Raw genomic sequence first — 15,508 nt, 5'->3', positions numbered from 1 at the left:
GAATCATTTAAAAATAGAAGGAAAACTGAAATAACAGCCAGTGCTGGAAAGATGGCTCAGCCTTTAGAGGCTAGGCTCACAACCAAAAGGACAAACGTTTGGTTCTCAACACCCACACCCAGTCTCTACAGTTTTTAAAAAAGACAGAGTAACAATTGGTATGTCAACACAGGATTGTAATTCCGGCACTGGGGAGGTTGAGGCAGGATGGGCTACATAATGAGACCATGTGTCAATGGAGTAAAAACAAAAGACAATACAAGTTAAAATTACCAGACACCTAAGAGTCTCTCATACGCAGATTTCCATGTTAGCTTTTGTTTTGTTTCTGAGACAGGGTTTCATTATGTAGCCCTGGAAGTATTTATGTAGATCAGGCTGGCCTCAACTCACAGAGATCCTCCTGCCTCTACCTCCTTAGTGTGGTGGTAAAAGGAGTGGCTGGGCATAAACTTAATTGCTAGTCTTTCCAACGAGATAGGTACTATCATTATGTCCTCTGGTAATGGACAAAAGAGGCATGAGAAGCTCTTTTGCCTGGATAAATTCAGTTAAATTCAGAACTAACGTGTGGTCTTAACTGCTTCGAAATATCTACCAATGGCCTCCATAAATGTTTGCTGAAGAGTGAAGAGCCAAGGATGGTCTCAAAGTACGTGATTTCAGAGTTTAATTTTATCTGAAGCTAGAGGGCTGGCACGCAACAGTCTCGAGGCTGAGGACACGGCCACGTAGTTGTGAACGCAAATCTAAACTAAACACCTTGGGTGGCTGAGAAAAGGACCTCGCGAAGCTTAAGAGGCGAGAGTCTGAGGATAAGGCCCGCCCAGCGGAGCAGCATTTAGTGTAGGCAGAATCTGGCCCTTGCCAAGCAGGCTGTCTGAGAGGTGGAGGGTCCAGCGTGGGCTCCGGAAGCAGGAAAGGAGAGCAGGTGTGGGATCTAAATTAGGATAAGGGCGGGAGCGCGCTCGGCTCAGAAGGGCGCAGCTTGCGTTCGGCAGTGAACCTTCTCCCTTTGGCTCTTCTCGGTTCGGAGGCCTGGGGTGGCTGGCTAGTGACCCACTCGGAAAACCAGAGAACGAATGCAGACCAGCCCTTCTTAAGGGTGTTCCTTCAACTGAGCGCCTAACTGCACCCCGTTTCAAGCCCAGACTCTTCACACAACTGACTGTATGCCTCGGGGTCAAAGTGGGGAGCGGCCGGGGAGCAGAGCAGGGAACCCCGCGGGAAGGGCGGGGATGCCTGGGCCGGAAGGCGTCCCAGGATCGGCTGGGAGCCGGCGCTCACTTTCGACGCCACCCCGTTGCCTCCGCCCCCGAGCCGGCCGGGACGGCACCAAGTCTCCGCCCCTGGCGCACCGCGCACCTCACCTTGAACGCTGCCCCACCCACCTCTAGCCTATTGGGCCTCTAGGGCCGAGGGCGCTCCGCGATTGGCCCATCTCGTCCGCGGAGGCCCCGCCCGTCTCCCCGCCCCAGTTCCCGTCCGCCGGTACTTTGGACGGCGGCGTGGCGCCCCTCCTCCCCTCCCGGTCCCCGCCCCCTGGAGCAAATGCTGCCGAGCTGCGGCCGCGGGGCAGATGCACGCGCTCGGGCCCTCGTAGCAGGCGCGAGCAGCCGCTGGGCGCGCGAAAGCGAAAGGAGGAAGAGGAAGGGAGGGCGAGGGCGGGGTGTTGAGGAGGGGCGGGAGGAGGAAGAGGAGGAGGTCGGAGCGCGCTCGCGCCTGGCCTCGCGCCCGCGCCGAGGGAGGGGGGAGAGGGGCGCGCGCGCGCACGCTCGCGTCCTCGCTCGCTCCATCCATCCATCCTCCGGTCGCGGCACGCGCGCGCGCTCCGGGCTCGCGCCGCACCCCCCGCCCGGGAGAGGCGGGCTGGAGTGGGGGGCGGGGGGAGGGGCGCGCGGACGGCGCGCGGACTGCGCGCGGGCGGGGTGAGGTGAGGAGGAGGAGGAGGCGGCGACGGGACGAGAAGGGAGGGGAAGGGGCCATGGCCGCCCGGTGAGGCGGCGAGGCGGGGGGGCAGCCCGACCCCCCGGCCCCGGGCCCCAGGCCCCGGGGAGAGGCGAGGACGGACCGACGGACATGGGGCTCCGGAGCAGCCGCCGTCGCCGCCGCCGCCGGAGGACGCGGCCCTGAGAGGCCGCCGGGCCCCGGCGCGGCCCCCCGGGCGGGGTGAGTACGGAACAGGGACGGGGGAGGGGCCTGCGGGGGGCGGGGGGCGGGGCCCGAGGCGGGGCTTGGGCCCCCTCCCCCCAGGTCTGGGTCAGCGCCCCTTCCCCTCCCCCAGGGCCGACGCGGAAACGCCCGGCTTTCCCCGGCTTCCCGGCCGGGCCGGGGCCCCCCGGTCTCCCTCTGGCTGGGTCCTCCTTGGGCGGGGCAGGGCCGGCCGGGGAGGGGGCGCGGGGCCTTTGTTAGGGAGCCAGGCCCCAGCCCCCGGGACAATAGAGACACCCTCCCGGAATCCTCTCCCCGGCCCGTCCGGGATCTGGGCAGGCGGCGACCTAGAGAGGGTCGGGACGCGTCCCACTCTGCTTACTCTCTGGGGGTCGGTCTGTCCCGGCCCGCCGCCGGCCTTGGGCGGCTCGGCTCTCCTCCCCCCCCAGTCGGTATGATGCAGCAGCAGTGCCGCAAGGACGGGAGAAGAGCCGCGACACGGCCTGCTCCCCTTCCCAGTCCCCCTGGCTCGTTTGTCAGTCCCCACCCCACTCGAGGCCGGCAGCTCCTTAAACTCGTACCCACTGTTCAGTGGGGCCCCGAACTGTGGGCACTGTTTCTGAATCCTACGGTGGGGGTTTCTGGACTTTGGGGCTCTTGGAGAGACTTCCGGGCTGGTCCTGAGGGAGGGAGGGTGCGATCTAAAAGAACAGGTAAGGGGAGTGCCCACTCCTCGCGTTCGTACCACGGGGCTCTCCTCTGCTCATGTTCTTGGTGGCTGGAAATGCCCTTTGCCTGTAGGCTTCTGTAGGCTCTGTACCTCCTCGTAGAGTGGCAGGCTTATTTTAAGAGAAGACAGAGTGGGGTGAAGGTTGTAGGGTGTTAGGGCCATTCCTACTTCTGGTAGCAGTACCCCCCCAAGTGGACATCCTGGCTGAAAGCAGAGGTGACTATGACAGCCCTTAGGGAAACGGGGGCTGCCTTGAGGAGTCTGTGCAGTTCTTTGCCACACCCTGTGGGTTTGCTTTGAGGCCTTAGAGTTCCTTCTCCTCCCCCTGCTGCATTGCACCATGGGTATCAAAGAGGGGTTTGAGTTTTGGGTACCTGGGATGAGCTGCTGCCTCCTATAGACCTAGAGTCTGATTGGCAAGGCAGTATAGTGTTCAGGGCCTGAGCTTAGGCCTGGGAAGGACTAGGCCACCTCTGGTTTTCAAGCCCTGAAGGACCAACTAGACTTAGTGAACGGGGGCCTTGGGGAGGGAGACACTCTGATGCCAGGATTAAGCCCTGGGCTTGGAGGTGGGGAGGGGAGGTGGCAGTCTCTGGAGGTGTCTTGGACTCACACCAACACCCCCACCTCCATGTGTGCAGCCGTGTTGCCGCCCGCTGTGCTATGAGCAGTCAGAGCGCCGTCTCCACAAGAGTTTACAAATGAAAATGGAGGAAATGTCTTTGTCTGGCCTGGATAACAGCAAACTAGAGGTGAGGGCTCCCCCACGTGTGCCTCTAGTTCTTTCTCTTGATGTCTCTGCGTCGCTAAATCTGGCATCTGTGCCAAAGGAGGAATTTGGGTAGTCAGCCTTGCTCCTTAGAGGGAGTAATAACCAGCTGAAGAGGCCCAAGGATCTGGGAGGAAGAAGGAACTCAGAAATCAAGGTCAGGAAAGTGGCAAAGAGAGCAGCATGTGTGGTCAGGGCCAGCAGAGTTGGTTGGTGAGAGTTGTTGAGTCAGGGCGGGGTGCTCACCCCTGTGACCATGGCTGTTGGTGTTCTCTCCCGGGGCCCAGGCCATCGCTCAGGAGATATATGCTGACCTGGTCGAGGATTCTTGTTTGGGATTCTGCTTTGAAGTACACCGGGCTGTCAAGTGTGGCTACTTCTTCCTGGATGATACGGATCCTGATAGCATGAAGGATTTTGGTGAGCTTCAGGGTGGAAGGGGAGTGGTCTGGCTCTGCCCAGGAAGAGCTTAGAGGGTTCTTTAGAAAACTGCCCTATTTGTAGAGCCTGGAGCTCCTGTGAGCTTAGGCAAGAATGAGTTTAAAGAGAACACCATAGGTGAGAAGAAGTTAGGGTACCCTGCCCGCCCGCTCTGATCGCCACGCCTCTCCTGTCCCCAGAGATCGTGGACCAGCCTGGGTTGGACATCTTTGGACAGGTTTTCAACCAGTGGAAGAGCAAGGAGTGTGTTTGCCCCAATTGCAGCCGCAGTATTGCTGCTTCCCGCTTTGCCCCCCACCTGGAGAAGTGCCTGGGAATGGGTCGCAACAGCAGCCGAATCGCCAACCGTCGGTGAGAGCCTCCTGCTTCCAGCACCAGTAATGCACATCTTGTGCAATTGGTACCGAGGTGTAGTCTCACTGGGGACACTGGTAGGGTACAGAGGGTGGGCCATGCTTGGTCCTCACGTGGTTCACTATAAATTCATGTGCAAGTAGGTGATAGCCTTAACCCTTTTTCTTCTCAACTCTGGGCAGGATTGCCAATAGCAACAATATGAACAAGTCTGAGAGTGACCAAGAAGACAACGATGACATCAATGACAATGACTGGTCCTATGGCTCAGAGAAGAAAGGTGTTTTGGGGGTCTGGGAGAAGCTGGGGTGAAGTGGGAAAATAGTTGTAGAGTATACATTTGCCATAAACTGTCTTGATGAGGGAAGAATGTAGTTTTCGAAAACATATAAATGTTCTGAGAATGAGAACGTAAAAGTAACTGTGTTCTTTGTTCTCTTGTCCCCCAGCCAAGAAGAGAAAATCAGACAAGGTGAGAGCCGGGGCGAGCATGGGGAAAGTTTGGGTGAAGGATGGATACCCTTCCTTTGGGGCAGGGAGTGCTCAGGTCCTTTGACTCAAGTGTGAGGTCACGGTTGCGGGGGGGGCATCCCTGGGTTTGGGAGTGAGGGTGTCTGGTGGGCATGGAAGCTCCAGAGATTTCATTGGTGGGAGGGAGGGAGGGAGGGACGGAGTATAGACAGACAGTCTTCTTACCGGGAGGAATAGTAAACGTTTGAGGTTGTTTCTTTGTCAAATCTTTTTTCCTTCCCTGGGTTCTCGGCTCCCCCTTATCATTGCCCTTTCCCCAAAGCTATGGTATCTCCCATTCCAGAACCCTAATTCCCCTCGAAGATCCAAGTCTCTAAAACACAAAAATGGTAAGTGGGGCTAGACCAACAGGGGCGCTGCTAGCTATGTTGTTACAGGGCTTGTAGTGGGAGTGAGGGAGGGCCTGTGATCCTTCTGTCACCCCCACTTCCTCTCTGGTTATTTTCAGGGTTCTCTGTCTGTACCTCTGCATCAAACACCCTTCCCCTTCTTTTTTCTTCTTCAGGGGAACTTAGCAACTCCGATCCTTTTAAGGTGAGTAGCTGCTGACCTTTGTACGCTTCCCCTGCCCTGTTCGTGTGAGGTGGTTGGGATTTGGACAAGTGAGGCCAGGATGCTGACAAACTACAAGTGCTTGTAGCTCTTTAAGTCTTGGGTGTTCATGTGCTCTGTGGGCCCCGTCTCTGTGTCTGTGTGCAGGTAGGCTGGAAGGACTTTTGGAAGATTACTTGGAGGCAGGGGTGAGGGGGACTGTTGCTCCACCCGCTCCTTTTCTGGCTGCCCTCTTTTTACTTCTCTGACCTGTTTTTTACTTCTGACCTGTACCTCTGCTTCTCTCACAGTATAGCAACTCAACTGGGATCAGCTATGAGACCCTGGGGCCAGAAGAGCTGCGGAGCCTGCTCACCACGGTGCGGAACTGGAGAGGGAGGGGGTTTTGTTTGGGCCGGGCAATGGGTAGGACCCTGAAGGAGACATGTGACATAACAGTAGGAGCCATAGTTTTCTGTGAAAGTGGACTTTGGGGTTGGTTTCTACTTGGTCAGTCTAGCGTTGGTGCAGAGGGAGCGTCTAGTGTTTCAAATAGGTCTCCTGCCCCTCCTTTCAGCTGTATTCTTTTTCCAGCAATGTGGAGTGATTTCTGAACATACCAAGAAGATGTGCACAAGGTGAGCTTGGAAACTTAAAAAGCGGCAGATCCTGGGCATGGGTCGGGAGTACCCCTGGATCTGAACAGTGGGCTCCCATCCTTACCCTCCCTTCATCTGAGAGGCCTTATGAGGCCACCATCTAGGGATTTACCACTGACTCTTTCCCTGTCCCTCCAGCTTCTGCTTCACCTGAGTTCCTGAAGTCCTTCCCTGCCTTGTCAGGGTCTGATCATTCTGTCCCCACCAGGTCACTACGCTGTCCGCAGCACACGGATGAACAGAGGCGAACCGTACGGATTTATTTCCTTGGGCCCTCAGCGTAAGTGACCTTTCCAGAAGGCTGGTGGGTCAGGTTGCTGACCTCTTTCACTAACATGTCGTTTTGTCTCCTCTTTTCTAGCGTTCTTCCAGAGGTAGAGAGCTCCTTGGATAACGATGGCTTTGACATGACTGACAGCCAGGCCCTCATCAGCCGGCTTCAGTGGGACGGCTCTTCTGATCTCTCACCTTCTGATTCAGGCTCCTCCAAGACTAGTGAAAATCAGGGATGGGGTTTAGGTATAACACGCACTTGATCATCTCAGTCTTTTGGCAGTGGGGCACCCTTCTTCCACAACTGCACTTTCATCCCCCGTGCCTCTTCCTCTGCAGGTACCAACAGCTCTGAGTCACGGAAAACCAAGAAAAAGAAATCCCATCTGAGCTTGGTAGGGACTGCCTCTGGCCTGGGCTCCAACAAGAAGAAAAAGCCAAAGCCACCGGCTCCCCCAACACCCAGCATCTATGATGACATCAACTGACTTGGGTGCAAGGGATAGCCTTTGGCTGAGAGAGCCCTCTCTCCCAACCCCCACCCAGGCAGCATAGCCTGGCATATGGACAGCTGCTGGGGGTTTGGGCTTGGGAAGCTTGGTGGGCCAGGCAGGCAGAGGATCCAATTATGTGCCCCTGGGGGGTGTCAGGGTCCTTTGCAACGGAGCATGACCCCTCGGCGTGCAGGACTCAGACCTGGACATATTATGCCTTGGACATAAGTTTGGTGGGGAGGCGGTTTTCCTATTTATTCTGTGAGTTACTGGATGTCCAGCTAGGCTGGGGGCCTGACCTGGGCACTGTGCCAGGGCACTGCCTGCTCCCCACCCCAGGAACTGGACTAAGCCCTGCCGAGGGGCATTGTGGCTAACCAGCCGGCTTTGAGTTGGAAGCTGAGCCCAGAGGGGGCCTCCCCTGGCTGCCCTCAGCAATGTGAAAGGGTCCGGTGCTTGGAGCTGAGGGGCAGGGCTGCTGTGTCCTGTTTGTGTGCAGAGTCCTATCAGATGTCCCCATTCCCTGGGGTCAGCAGGCACAGTGCTGTCTGCTAAGGTGGGCATCCAGAACTGCCTCACAGGGGGCAGCCCTTTCCCCTCAGTCCCCATGGGCCTCCTTGGCAGCAGGAGCTGTCCTTTTGTTGTTGGGTGCCGGGAAAGGACCTCCAGCCTCTACAGCTTCAAGGAATGGGAAGGGGAGGGTAGGAGGAGGGAGCCTGTATCAGAGTGCCCCCTGCCCTCCCTGCCCCAGGGCTGTGAGGAACGGCCCAGGTGAGAGGGATGGTGCTGCTTTATTTGAAATGTTTCTTACCTCATTCCCTGCCCCAGGAAGGGGCCCAGCCTCACCCTCCTGGGGTGGCCCCGTGTTCTCCCTCCCATCCTGCCCCCTGCCCTGCCCTGCCCTGCTGGGGCAGCCTGAGTTCCCAGCTGCTGCTTGCCCCCCACCCCTCTTTTCCTTGACCAGCTTCGGTTCCTCTCAGTGCTCTCGCCTCTAAAGCCTGCCCTGTTTCCCCTCCCTTGCCGCTTTTAAGTTATTTATTCTGTACTTGTGGTTTGGGGCTCTGAGGAAAAACCCTAATCTTGTGCCTCTCTCCCTTTGCTAGGAGTAGGGTGGGATGAGAAGGTAGTCTCTGCCCTGGGTTGTCAGCGGAGCTTGGAGGAGTGCTCTTGCCCCTCTTTGGGACTGTCATGCCAGAGCCCCCACCTACCTGACCTGTATCCCACCCCCAAGCAGGTACCATCACACCTTGGAGCTGGAAAGATCTGCTATGGGCTGATTGACAGGGACGGGGTTGATCCTGAGCCTAGTTTCATGGCTCTTGCTATACATGTCCCCTCTCTTCCCAGGAGGAGCCACTCCCATATTGGGTAGCTAGTACCCAGGACTGGTTGGACTGATTTGGGTTAGGGACTCAGAGGGTTAAGGGAACAACAGTGCTAGGGTTTGCAGTACCCTGTCTGGAACCCCAGTCTTCCCCGGGGGTGGTTCTCATTGTGGCTGATGCCTGGTTACAAGTTGATTTTTAACCCAAGTATTGTGATTATTTTTTAAAAAGTCAAACTAATTTTGGCAGGAGTTAGAATAAATCCTGGAGCCTGGGCCCCCTCTGTCCTTGGCCCTCCATAGCCTTCTCGCTAGAGGGGTGAAGAGAAGGTTCTCGGGCCGGCCCCACTACCAAGCACAGCTTGGGAACCTGCTGAAGGTCAGGGGAAGCCGGCCCAGGCCCCTATCCCTCTGGAGAAGTAGCCGCAGCTCAGGCCAGCTCATCTGCTCGCTCTCCCACCTCTCCCTTCTCCCTCTGGTTGGAGGGAGTAGTTTGGGAACTGGTTTGTCCACAAAAACTTCCCCATTGTTCCTTGGCTCACCCTCAGGGCAGACCCCCCTGCCCAGGCTGGGTGAGAGATGGGCTTGGTCCAGCAGGGCCCCTGAGGGAACAAACCCTTTCCTTTTGGGGAGTATGCCCTCCCTACTGTGTAGTTGAACAGGGGCTAGGAACTCCCCACTCCCTCCCTCTAACAGCAGGCTGTGTGGGTTTCAATTCCCATCCTCCCCACCCTGGCTAGGTGTCGTCCACCCTGTATCCTATCATGTGTCTGTGTGTGGGGGGGTTCTGTACTAATTTCCATGGCCGGTGGCTTTTCCTTCCATGCATCACTCCCCCCCGCATGCCCAGGGGCCACCCGCCTGGCATTACCGCATGCTGGGGTCATTGGGGGAGGGGGGTGGGGCTCACGCTGTCCTGTGGTCTTGAGATTTTTATTTTTGCATATGTAATCCATCCTGTACAGGTAGCTAACTTTGTAAACGCTGTGTATTCCCCTCTGCCCCCATGGCTGCTGGTGTAAATAAACTGCATCTCCCGTTGGTAGCCTGGCCTACCCACTCTCATTACCATGTTGCTGAGGGCAGAGCAGTCACAAAGAGGCTCCATAGCCACAAAATGGAACTTTATTCATTCATACTGACCATCTAAGGGCCTAGGGGAGGGCAATCTATACCCAGAGCTCATCCTTGGAACTGGGCAGGGCACTGGATTAGGGCCAGTACTGCAGTCTTAGGCCTAGGGTAGCAGCAGCTGTGGCCTGGCCTCTCAATGCTGGGGGCTTGGCCTTCTGCCCCAATCCCCTTCCCTTCCTGACTGAGCTCTATACAAGACTAGAAAAAAAGGGCAAGCAAAGTGCTTTAAAAGAAAGCAAAATCTCCTATTCCTGCTACAAGGGGCACAAGGAGGAGGTGGTGGCAGCTGGGTGCTGTAGGGAAAGCTGGCAGTCTTCATCCCTGTGAATTTAGTTTCAAAAGGCCCACACTCATCTAAGGAGTGGAAGGTACTTCAAGCTCCCTAAGGAGGTATGCTAAGGCCATGCTGAGCTGTCCTGGCAGCAACTCGGGGGGCGGGGGTGGGGTTGGGAACACACATGCAAGATACTGGACTAGGGCCACAGCCAGGAGGGAAGACCCAGAGCCCAGGCTTCTCACTGAGCTTGGCCTTTGAACTTTGGGATTCCAAAAGAGGGAAGGTGACATCCTTGTTTCTACCTGAGTTGTGCTTGCAGAGATATCTGTACCCTATGGACATGAAGGGAGGCCACACACCTGCTTCCTGGGTCCTATGGACAGGGTACCCACCATACCCTTCCCATCCCTCCCTCCTAGGTCCTTGGGCCCAGCTCTGGCCAGGAAAGGGGGAGGCCATGAAGGAGGAAGACCATGCCTTTCTTTGTCTCCTGATGTCCTTATCTTCCATACATCCCAAATACTAGGAAGCTGAAGAAGACTGTGACTCCAACCAAGGAGACAGTGGCAGGTGCTGTGAAGAACTGGCGGTAATTGATACGGAAGTACCAGACCACACCCAAGAGCACCACAAACACAGGCACCATGAGGCTGCCCACGTTGACACCAAGGCTGGATTGCTCAGTGGTTGGGGTCAAGGAGGCTGAGGGGCCAGAAACTGCTGCCCCTGGGGGTGAGCGGTGGCAGTGAATCACGCAGTTGTTGGTAATGTTCAGGGAACTCAGTGTGCGGGCGGGGTCCTGCAGCAGCCGACCCTGGTAGATCAATTTCATCTGGCTCTCTTGTCCAGGGAAGTATTTGCTACAAGAATGAAAGGAAAGACAGGATAAAGAATAAGGCTACAAATGTCAAGGCCTGGACCAACAAGCAGGACATGGTAGACATTGAAGATCTGTCTACAGGAGTCTCCCATTTCCCCTTAGCAGAGGCCAGCCCTTAAAATTCCTCCTTTGCTCACATATATGCCCCAGCTTCTTCAGGGAAGCCATCACTGGAGGTACAGTCACGAGCAACTGCCCTCCTTCCAGCCTACTCACCTTTTTAGGGTACCCACAGTGTCTTCTGGCCTGGCCACAGCTAGCTCCTCGGTGTCATTGAGGAATTTGAGGCGAACATTGATGAGGCTAGAGCTGGGGGAGAGGCAGGAGCCATCATCTAATCCCAGTGGAGCTTCTGGGTGGCTGCTCCCCAGGCCTGCTTGTCTTTTAGGCAGGCCTTGGATGTCGAGGAGATGCTCAAGGCTGGGCTCCATATCTCCCCTAGCTCCAGGTTCTCCAGGGGCATCTCTGCCACTGTCACTGGTCTCTTCAGCCTTGTCGTCATTGCCCCCTGATGGGTGGGGGTGTTCTGTTGGCTCTGGAGTGCCTTGGTTTACCAGCTGGTCCACATGACCCAGGTGGAGAACGGACGTGTCACCTGCTGACACAATGGTGCCCAGCAGCTGGTTGTTACTGCTGTCTGCTACATAGGTAGAGAGCCAGGCTAGGACCAAGGCTAGGGTCAGCACCACCACACCTGCCACCACCATCACCTCGTTACCCACACCCTCAATGAGGGTGACATCAGAGAGCTCCATGGCCTGGCTGCTGACTGGGTCCACACTGCAGGAACAAAGGGGGAGAGCATCAGCAGGGCCTGAGTGGTTATAACCAGGGCTCTACTTGGTTTAGGTTCTGAGGCAGGCTGGGGTGAAAAAAAAAGGAAAAAAGGATGGGGGTTTGGTGTTGTGTAGGAAGGGCAGACAGTCAATCTCCAAACAGTAGTAGACTCAACTCAAGCTAAGGACTTACCCTTGGCCCCTTTGCCTCTATTGTGAAACTCTAGCTTTCAGATTCTGTGCCCATAAGAATCACGGGTCTCGACGGGTGGTGGTGGCGCATGCCTTTAATCCCAGCACTTGGGAGGCAGAGGCAGGTGGATTTCTGAGTTCGAGGCCAGCCTGGTCTACAGAGTGAGTTCCAGGATAGCTAGAGCTATACAGAGAAACCCTGTCTTGAAAAACCAAAAAAAAAAAAAAAAGAATCACGGGTCACCAGAAAAGCTTCATAACCAGCTGCTGATTGTTTTTTTGTTTTGTTGCTTTTTTGGGGGGGTTTTGTTTTTTGTTTTTTTGTTTTTTTGTTTTTTTTGTTTTTTAATTTGGAGAATAATGAAGAAAGAACATTTGCTTCTTCTCTTCAAGATAGGGTTTCTCTGTGTAGCCCTACCTGCTCTATAGACCAGGCTAGCTTCAAAATCACTTGCCCCTGCCTGAGTATTGGGATTAAAGACGTGAGCCGTTACTGCCCGTCACTGCCCAGCTTACATTTTGCTTCAAGCCTGGAGTTTCTCTAGGATTTCTAACACGTGACCAAGCACACATGCACCCCCACCCCCAGCAGCCTCAATGGTAGCTTCAGAGAATAAAGACTCCTTCATGGGCATCGTGCGGCTAACCCTTGATCACATCTCATTCATGCCCAGACGACAAGAGCCAAATACACAAACACACTTTGATCTATCAAGGACAGAGTCACTTCTAATGGACAAATAAATGTACTGGGACTATCGGCAGACGTTTGTCTATTAAACTGTTCTGGCAAATTCTGGGGAGCCACATAGGACAGTCACCTCTTTAGTCCCCATGGACTTGGCTTATAACTCCAGTTATCCCAGAACTTGGGAAATAAAGGCAGTAAGGATACAAGGTTCAAGACAAGCCTCCACTACATTGCAAGTTCAAGGCCACACAAGACTACGTCAAGAAAACCATTGTCCAAGTAGAAATTATTTGGAAAAATTTCCCAACAGTTCCCACAACCCTTCTTTCAGTCTGTCTTGTGCTATGAAGGTTCTCCGTCTCTGCGGCTTCTGAGAAAGCATTGGAGGCTCTCTGCATATTCCTCGGAGTACCTTCTCTTTTCCTTGGAGAATCTACTTTCACAGCTGTCTCTGGGTAAATCCATCTGGTGATTATCATTATCAGACTATTCTCACAGCACCCACAAAACATCATTATACTTATAACCTGTCCATCTCTTCATTGACTTCTGGAAGGTAAGAACCAAGGGTGGTTCTCTTTGTTCGAAGCTCTTAATGCAATGCAATGCCACAGTAGCTGCTCAAGGAATATTTGTAGAACACACCAACATTCGAAGAGTGATCCACGGCCTTATTTAAAAGATTGGCCCTGGAGTCAGGGCAGCAATTACGGATTACTGTCTAGCCCCTCTTCTAGCTATAAACAACGCAGGAAACAACGTTCTCAAAGCCTCAGCTTTCTCATCGGTAAAGTGGGGTTTAAAACAGTTACCTACCTCATAAGGTTGTTCTGAAGATGACGTGAAATCATCGAAGCAAAAATAATTAACACTGTTCAATAAACAAATGATAGCAATTACGTCTCACTCCCACAACTAACCCCTGATGGTAAGGTTAATGTCAGGAACTGTGATTTACACAAAAGGAAACTGTGGCAAAGACAGATGGAAACGGAGGACACGAGGAACTGCCACGGGCAGGGGCCAGATAGGGGACCTGCATCTGTCTGACCCAAGGCCTCAGCTTTCTCCTCTGCCTGTGGACGACCCTGACTGCACTGTGGGGAGTCGTCCCCGACCGTGCTTTTTTCTGAGGTGAAGGTTCTGCGTCTGAGAGGTCCTATTCCCTTGGCAGTGGAGTCCATCAGCCTCTCCCCGCACCCCCCCGCCCCAGCCGAGGGGCTTCCGGGTTTCGGTCGCAGTGCTCAAGCCCGACTCTCCCGGCCAGTGATGGTTAAGGGTCAGGTGAGGAAGCGAGGGTCGGGAGGTAGGGGGTCACAAACCATCCACACCCCTCAAACATCGGGGCGGGGCAGAGGAGAGGGGGCGGAGCTTGAGGACGCGAGGAGTCATGGGAGATTAAAGGGGGTTTGGATTGTTACTGTGCCTCGATGGGGAAGGAGAGCCTCACCTGACAAAGCCAGGATAAATGTTTTGACTTCGCCAGGACAGCCTTTGTACTCCTTTTTCCGTAGGGGTCAGGGGAGGGTCTGGCAACTCAGGATTCTGTCCTGGGTCCGATCTCTTCCGGCTTTTCTCGGAAGCTGTTAGCATCCGGGACAGGAAGTCCCGCCTCCCCGCCTTGTACTGATGACGCAAAGCTACGTAAGGCCGACTGACGTAAACGTAATCTTTAAATAAAAGGGCCAGGTTGCGCCGCGGCAGGAGGGGCGGAGTCATTGTTGGCGGGATTTCGGATCTCCGGCAGTATGGGCACACCCACTGGGCGTGGTCTCGGACTTCCTGGAGGTCAGAGGCGGGGCCAAAAGGGAAGAGGCTGGCGGGGTGCTTGTGGGAAGGCGTGGTTTCGCCCTTAGACGATTGCCCTGGCAAGCTCTTCTGGTCTGTCGGCCGCTAGGTTTCCTTCTGTCCCGCGTGGTTTTTCCTTCCGGTTTGGTTCTCAAGCTCTAGAGCTAATGGGATTTATTACTGCTCCGCCAATGCGCACCAATGTTGAGAGCGGTAAGGTCTGGTATTTATGACTTCTAAGACAGTTGTTATTCGAGAAGACAGGCAAGAATACAATGTAAAGTCTTAAGTACTTGAAGATTTTTGCCTCATATAGCTTTGATAAATAAAGCGCAAAAGCATTTTAAAAAGATACAAATACAGTGCCTTCTATTTATTTATTTATTTGGTTTTCCGAGCCAGGGGCCTGTCTCTGCCTCTCAAGTGCTGGGATTAAAGGCATGCGCCACCACTGCCCGGCTACAGTGCCTTCTTAAAAAATGATTTTTTTTCCCTTTTACTTGTTTCTATGTGTATGCGGTGTGTGTGGGTGCTTGCAGAGGCCAGAAGAGGGCATTGGATCTCCAGGAGCTAGGGTTACAAGAGTTGGTAAATCGAAAAAGTTAGTTCCCAGTCTTGAGTGCTGGGAAGAGAACTCAGGTCTTCTGGAAAGAGCAGCAAATGCTCTTAACCTTGAACCTTCTCTTCAAGTCTGTCACCCTGGATTAGTTTTTCCTATTTTTTTGTCTGTTGGTTCACTATGTAATAGAGTAGCTGTTCTCAACCTTTGAGTCTAAGGACTCTTTCAGAGGTCGCATATCAGATTTTTTTTTTTTTTTTTTGGTATTTTCGAGACAGGGTTTCTCTGTGTAGCCCTGGCTATCCTGGAACTCACTCTGAAGACCAGGCTGGCCTCGAACTCAGAAATCTGCCTGCCTCTGCCTCCCAGGTGCTGAGATTAAAGGTGTGCGCCACCACCGCCCAGCTTCAGATTTTCTATTAGTATTCGTAACAGTAGCAAAACAAAGTTACAACAAAAATAACTTTACAGTTTGGGGTCACCACAACATGAGGAACTGTATTAAAGAGTCACAGGTTGAGAACCTGTGTAGTGAATGATCTTGAACTTCTGATCTTCTCATCTGGGCACCACCATAAGATTAACCCAGTGTTTTGATGGTCTTGGTCATTTAAAAAAATGTATTACATTTTATTTATTGACTGTGTATATGTAGATGTGTGCACTACAGCCCAAAGATGGAGGTCAGAGGACAACTTGAGGGATTTGATTCTTCTTCTACCCTGTGGATCCTAGGGATTGAACTAATGTCACCAGTCACCAGCCTTTGTGGCCTTTCCCCCATACCATCTCACTGGCCCCTTCTTAATCACTTTCACAGCACTGTAGATGTTCTCTTTATCTTTCCTAAACTATTGAATTTGAGACTTAGGTGTTTGTTTGTGAGGCAGTTCTCCCAAGTAGCCCAGGCTGATCTTGAACTCCTGACTTTCCTGTCTCTGCCTTTTTGGCATC

General features: G+C 54.0%; 2 protein-coding genes across 9 annotated transcripts; one reads left to right on the top strand and one right to left on the bottom strand.

Annotated features, from left to right (window-relative positions):
• The first annotated feature begins 1,763 nt into the window (after positions 1-1,763).
• Positions 1,764-9,302, top strand: Atxn7l3 (ataxin 7 like 3). Of its 6 annotated transcripts, none has more exons than XM_031351561.1 (13): positions 1,764-2,169; positions 3,523-3,633; positions 3,938-4,070; positions 4,271-4,442; positions 4,628-4,725; positions 4,895-4,917; positions 5,260-5,305; positions 5,425-5,510; positions 5,819-5,887; positions 6,102-6,145; positions 6,375-6,446; positions 6,528-6,685; positions 6,779-9,302. In XM_031351561.1, exons 2-13 carry the CDS (start codon positions 3,583-3,585, stop codon positions 6,925-6,927), a joined length of 1,101 nt encoding a protein of 366 aa, XP_031207421.1. In that variant the 5' UTR covers positions 1,764-2,169; positions 3,523-3,582; the 3' UTR covers positions 6,928-9,302. The 6 variants fall into 6 exon arrangements, with proteins under 6 accessions (XP_031207421.1, XP_031207418.1, XP_031207423.1 ...); XM_031351558.1 differs by having other exon boundaries at positions 5,239-5,305; XM_031351563.1 differs by having other exon boundaries at positions 1,765-2,169; positions 5,239-5,305; positions 5,482-5,510.
• A 64-nt stretch (positions 9,303-9,366) lies between these two features.
• On the bottom strand, positions 9,367-13,805 carry Tmub2 (transmembrane and ubiquitin like domain containing 2). Of its 3 annotated transcripts, XM_031351566.1 has the most exons (4): positions 13,658-13,795; positions 13,024-13,078; positions 10,765-11,328; positions 9,367-10,528 (listed from the first exon to the last, which is right to left on the bottom strand). In XM_031351566.1, the coding sequence occupies exons 2-4, from the start codon at positions 13,056-13,058 to the stop codon at positions 10,168-10,170; spliced, it is 960 nt and encodes a 319-aa protein (XP_031207426.1). In that variant the 5' UTR covers positions 13,059-13,078; positions 13,658-13,795; the 3' UTR covers positions 9,367-10,167. The 3 variants fall into 3 exon arrangements, with proteins under 3 accessions (XP_031207426.1, XP_031207425.1, XP_031207427.1); XM_031351565.1 differs by lacking the exon at positions 13,024-13,078 and having other exon boundaries at positions 13,658-13,805; XM_031351567.1 differs by lacking the exons at positions 13,024-13,078; positions 13,658-13,795 and adding an exon at positions 11,518-11,719 and having other exon boundaries at positions 9,368-10,528.
• Between the last annotated feature and the right edge of the window lie 1,703 nt (positions 13,806-15,508).

The sequence above is a fragment of the Mastomys coucha genome, unplaced genomic scaffold (genome assembly GCF_008632895.1).
Source record: "Mastomys coucha isolate ucsf_1 unplaced genomic scaffold, UCSF_Mcou_1 pScaffold5, whole genome shotgun sequence".
NCBI lineage: Eukaryota > Metazoa > Chordata > Mammalia > Rodentia > Muridae > Mastomys > Mastomys coucha.
This window is presented reverse-complemented; position numbering and strand designations above follow the sequence as displayed.

What these genes read in the sequence shown, in the direction of transcription:
- Atxn7l3 (XM_031351558.1), top strand. Translation starts at nt 3,583, where the DNA reads ATGAAAATGGAGGAAATGTCTTTGTCTGGCCTGGATAACAGCAAACTA. An exon ending in TGGATAACAGCAAACTAGAG is followed by an intron (nt 3,634 to 3,937) that starts GTGAGGGCTCCC and finishes CCCGGGGCCCAG; the next exon opens with GCCATCGCTCAGGAGATATA. An exon ending in AGAAGAGAAAATCAGACAAG is followed by an intron (nt 4,918 to 5,238) that starts GTGAGAGCCGGG and finishes CTTTCCCCAAAG; the next exon opens with CTATGGTATCTCCCATTCCA.
- Tmub2 (XM_031351565.1), bottom strand. Translation starts at nt 13,800, where the DNA reads ATGCTAACAGCTTCCGAGAAAAGCCGGAAGAGATCGGACCCAGGACAG. An exon ending in ATTTATCCTGGCTTTGTCAG is followed by an intron (nt 11,329 to 13,657) that starts GTGAGGCTCTCC and finishes TTGTTCCTGCAG; the next exon opens with TGTGGACCCAGTCAGCAGCC. An exon ending in ACTGTGGGTACCCTAAAAAG is followed by an intron (nt 10,529 to 10,764) that starts GTGAGTAGGCTG and finishes TCATTCTTGTAG; the next exon opens with CAAATACTTCCCTGGACAAG.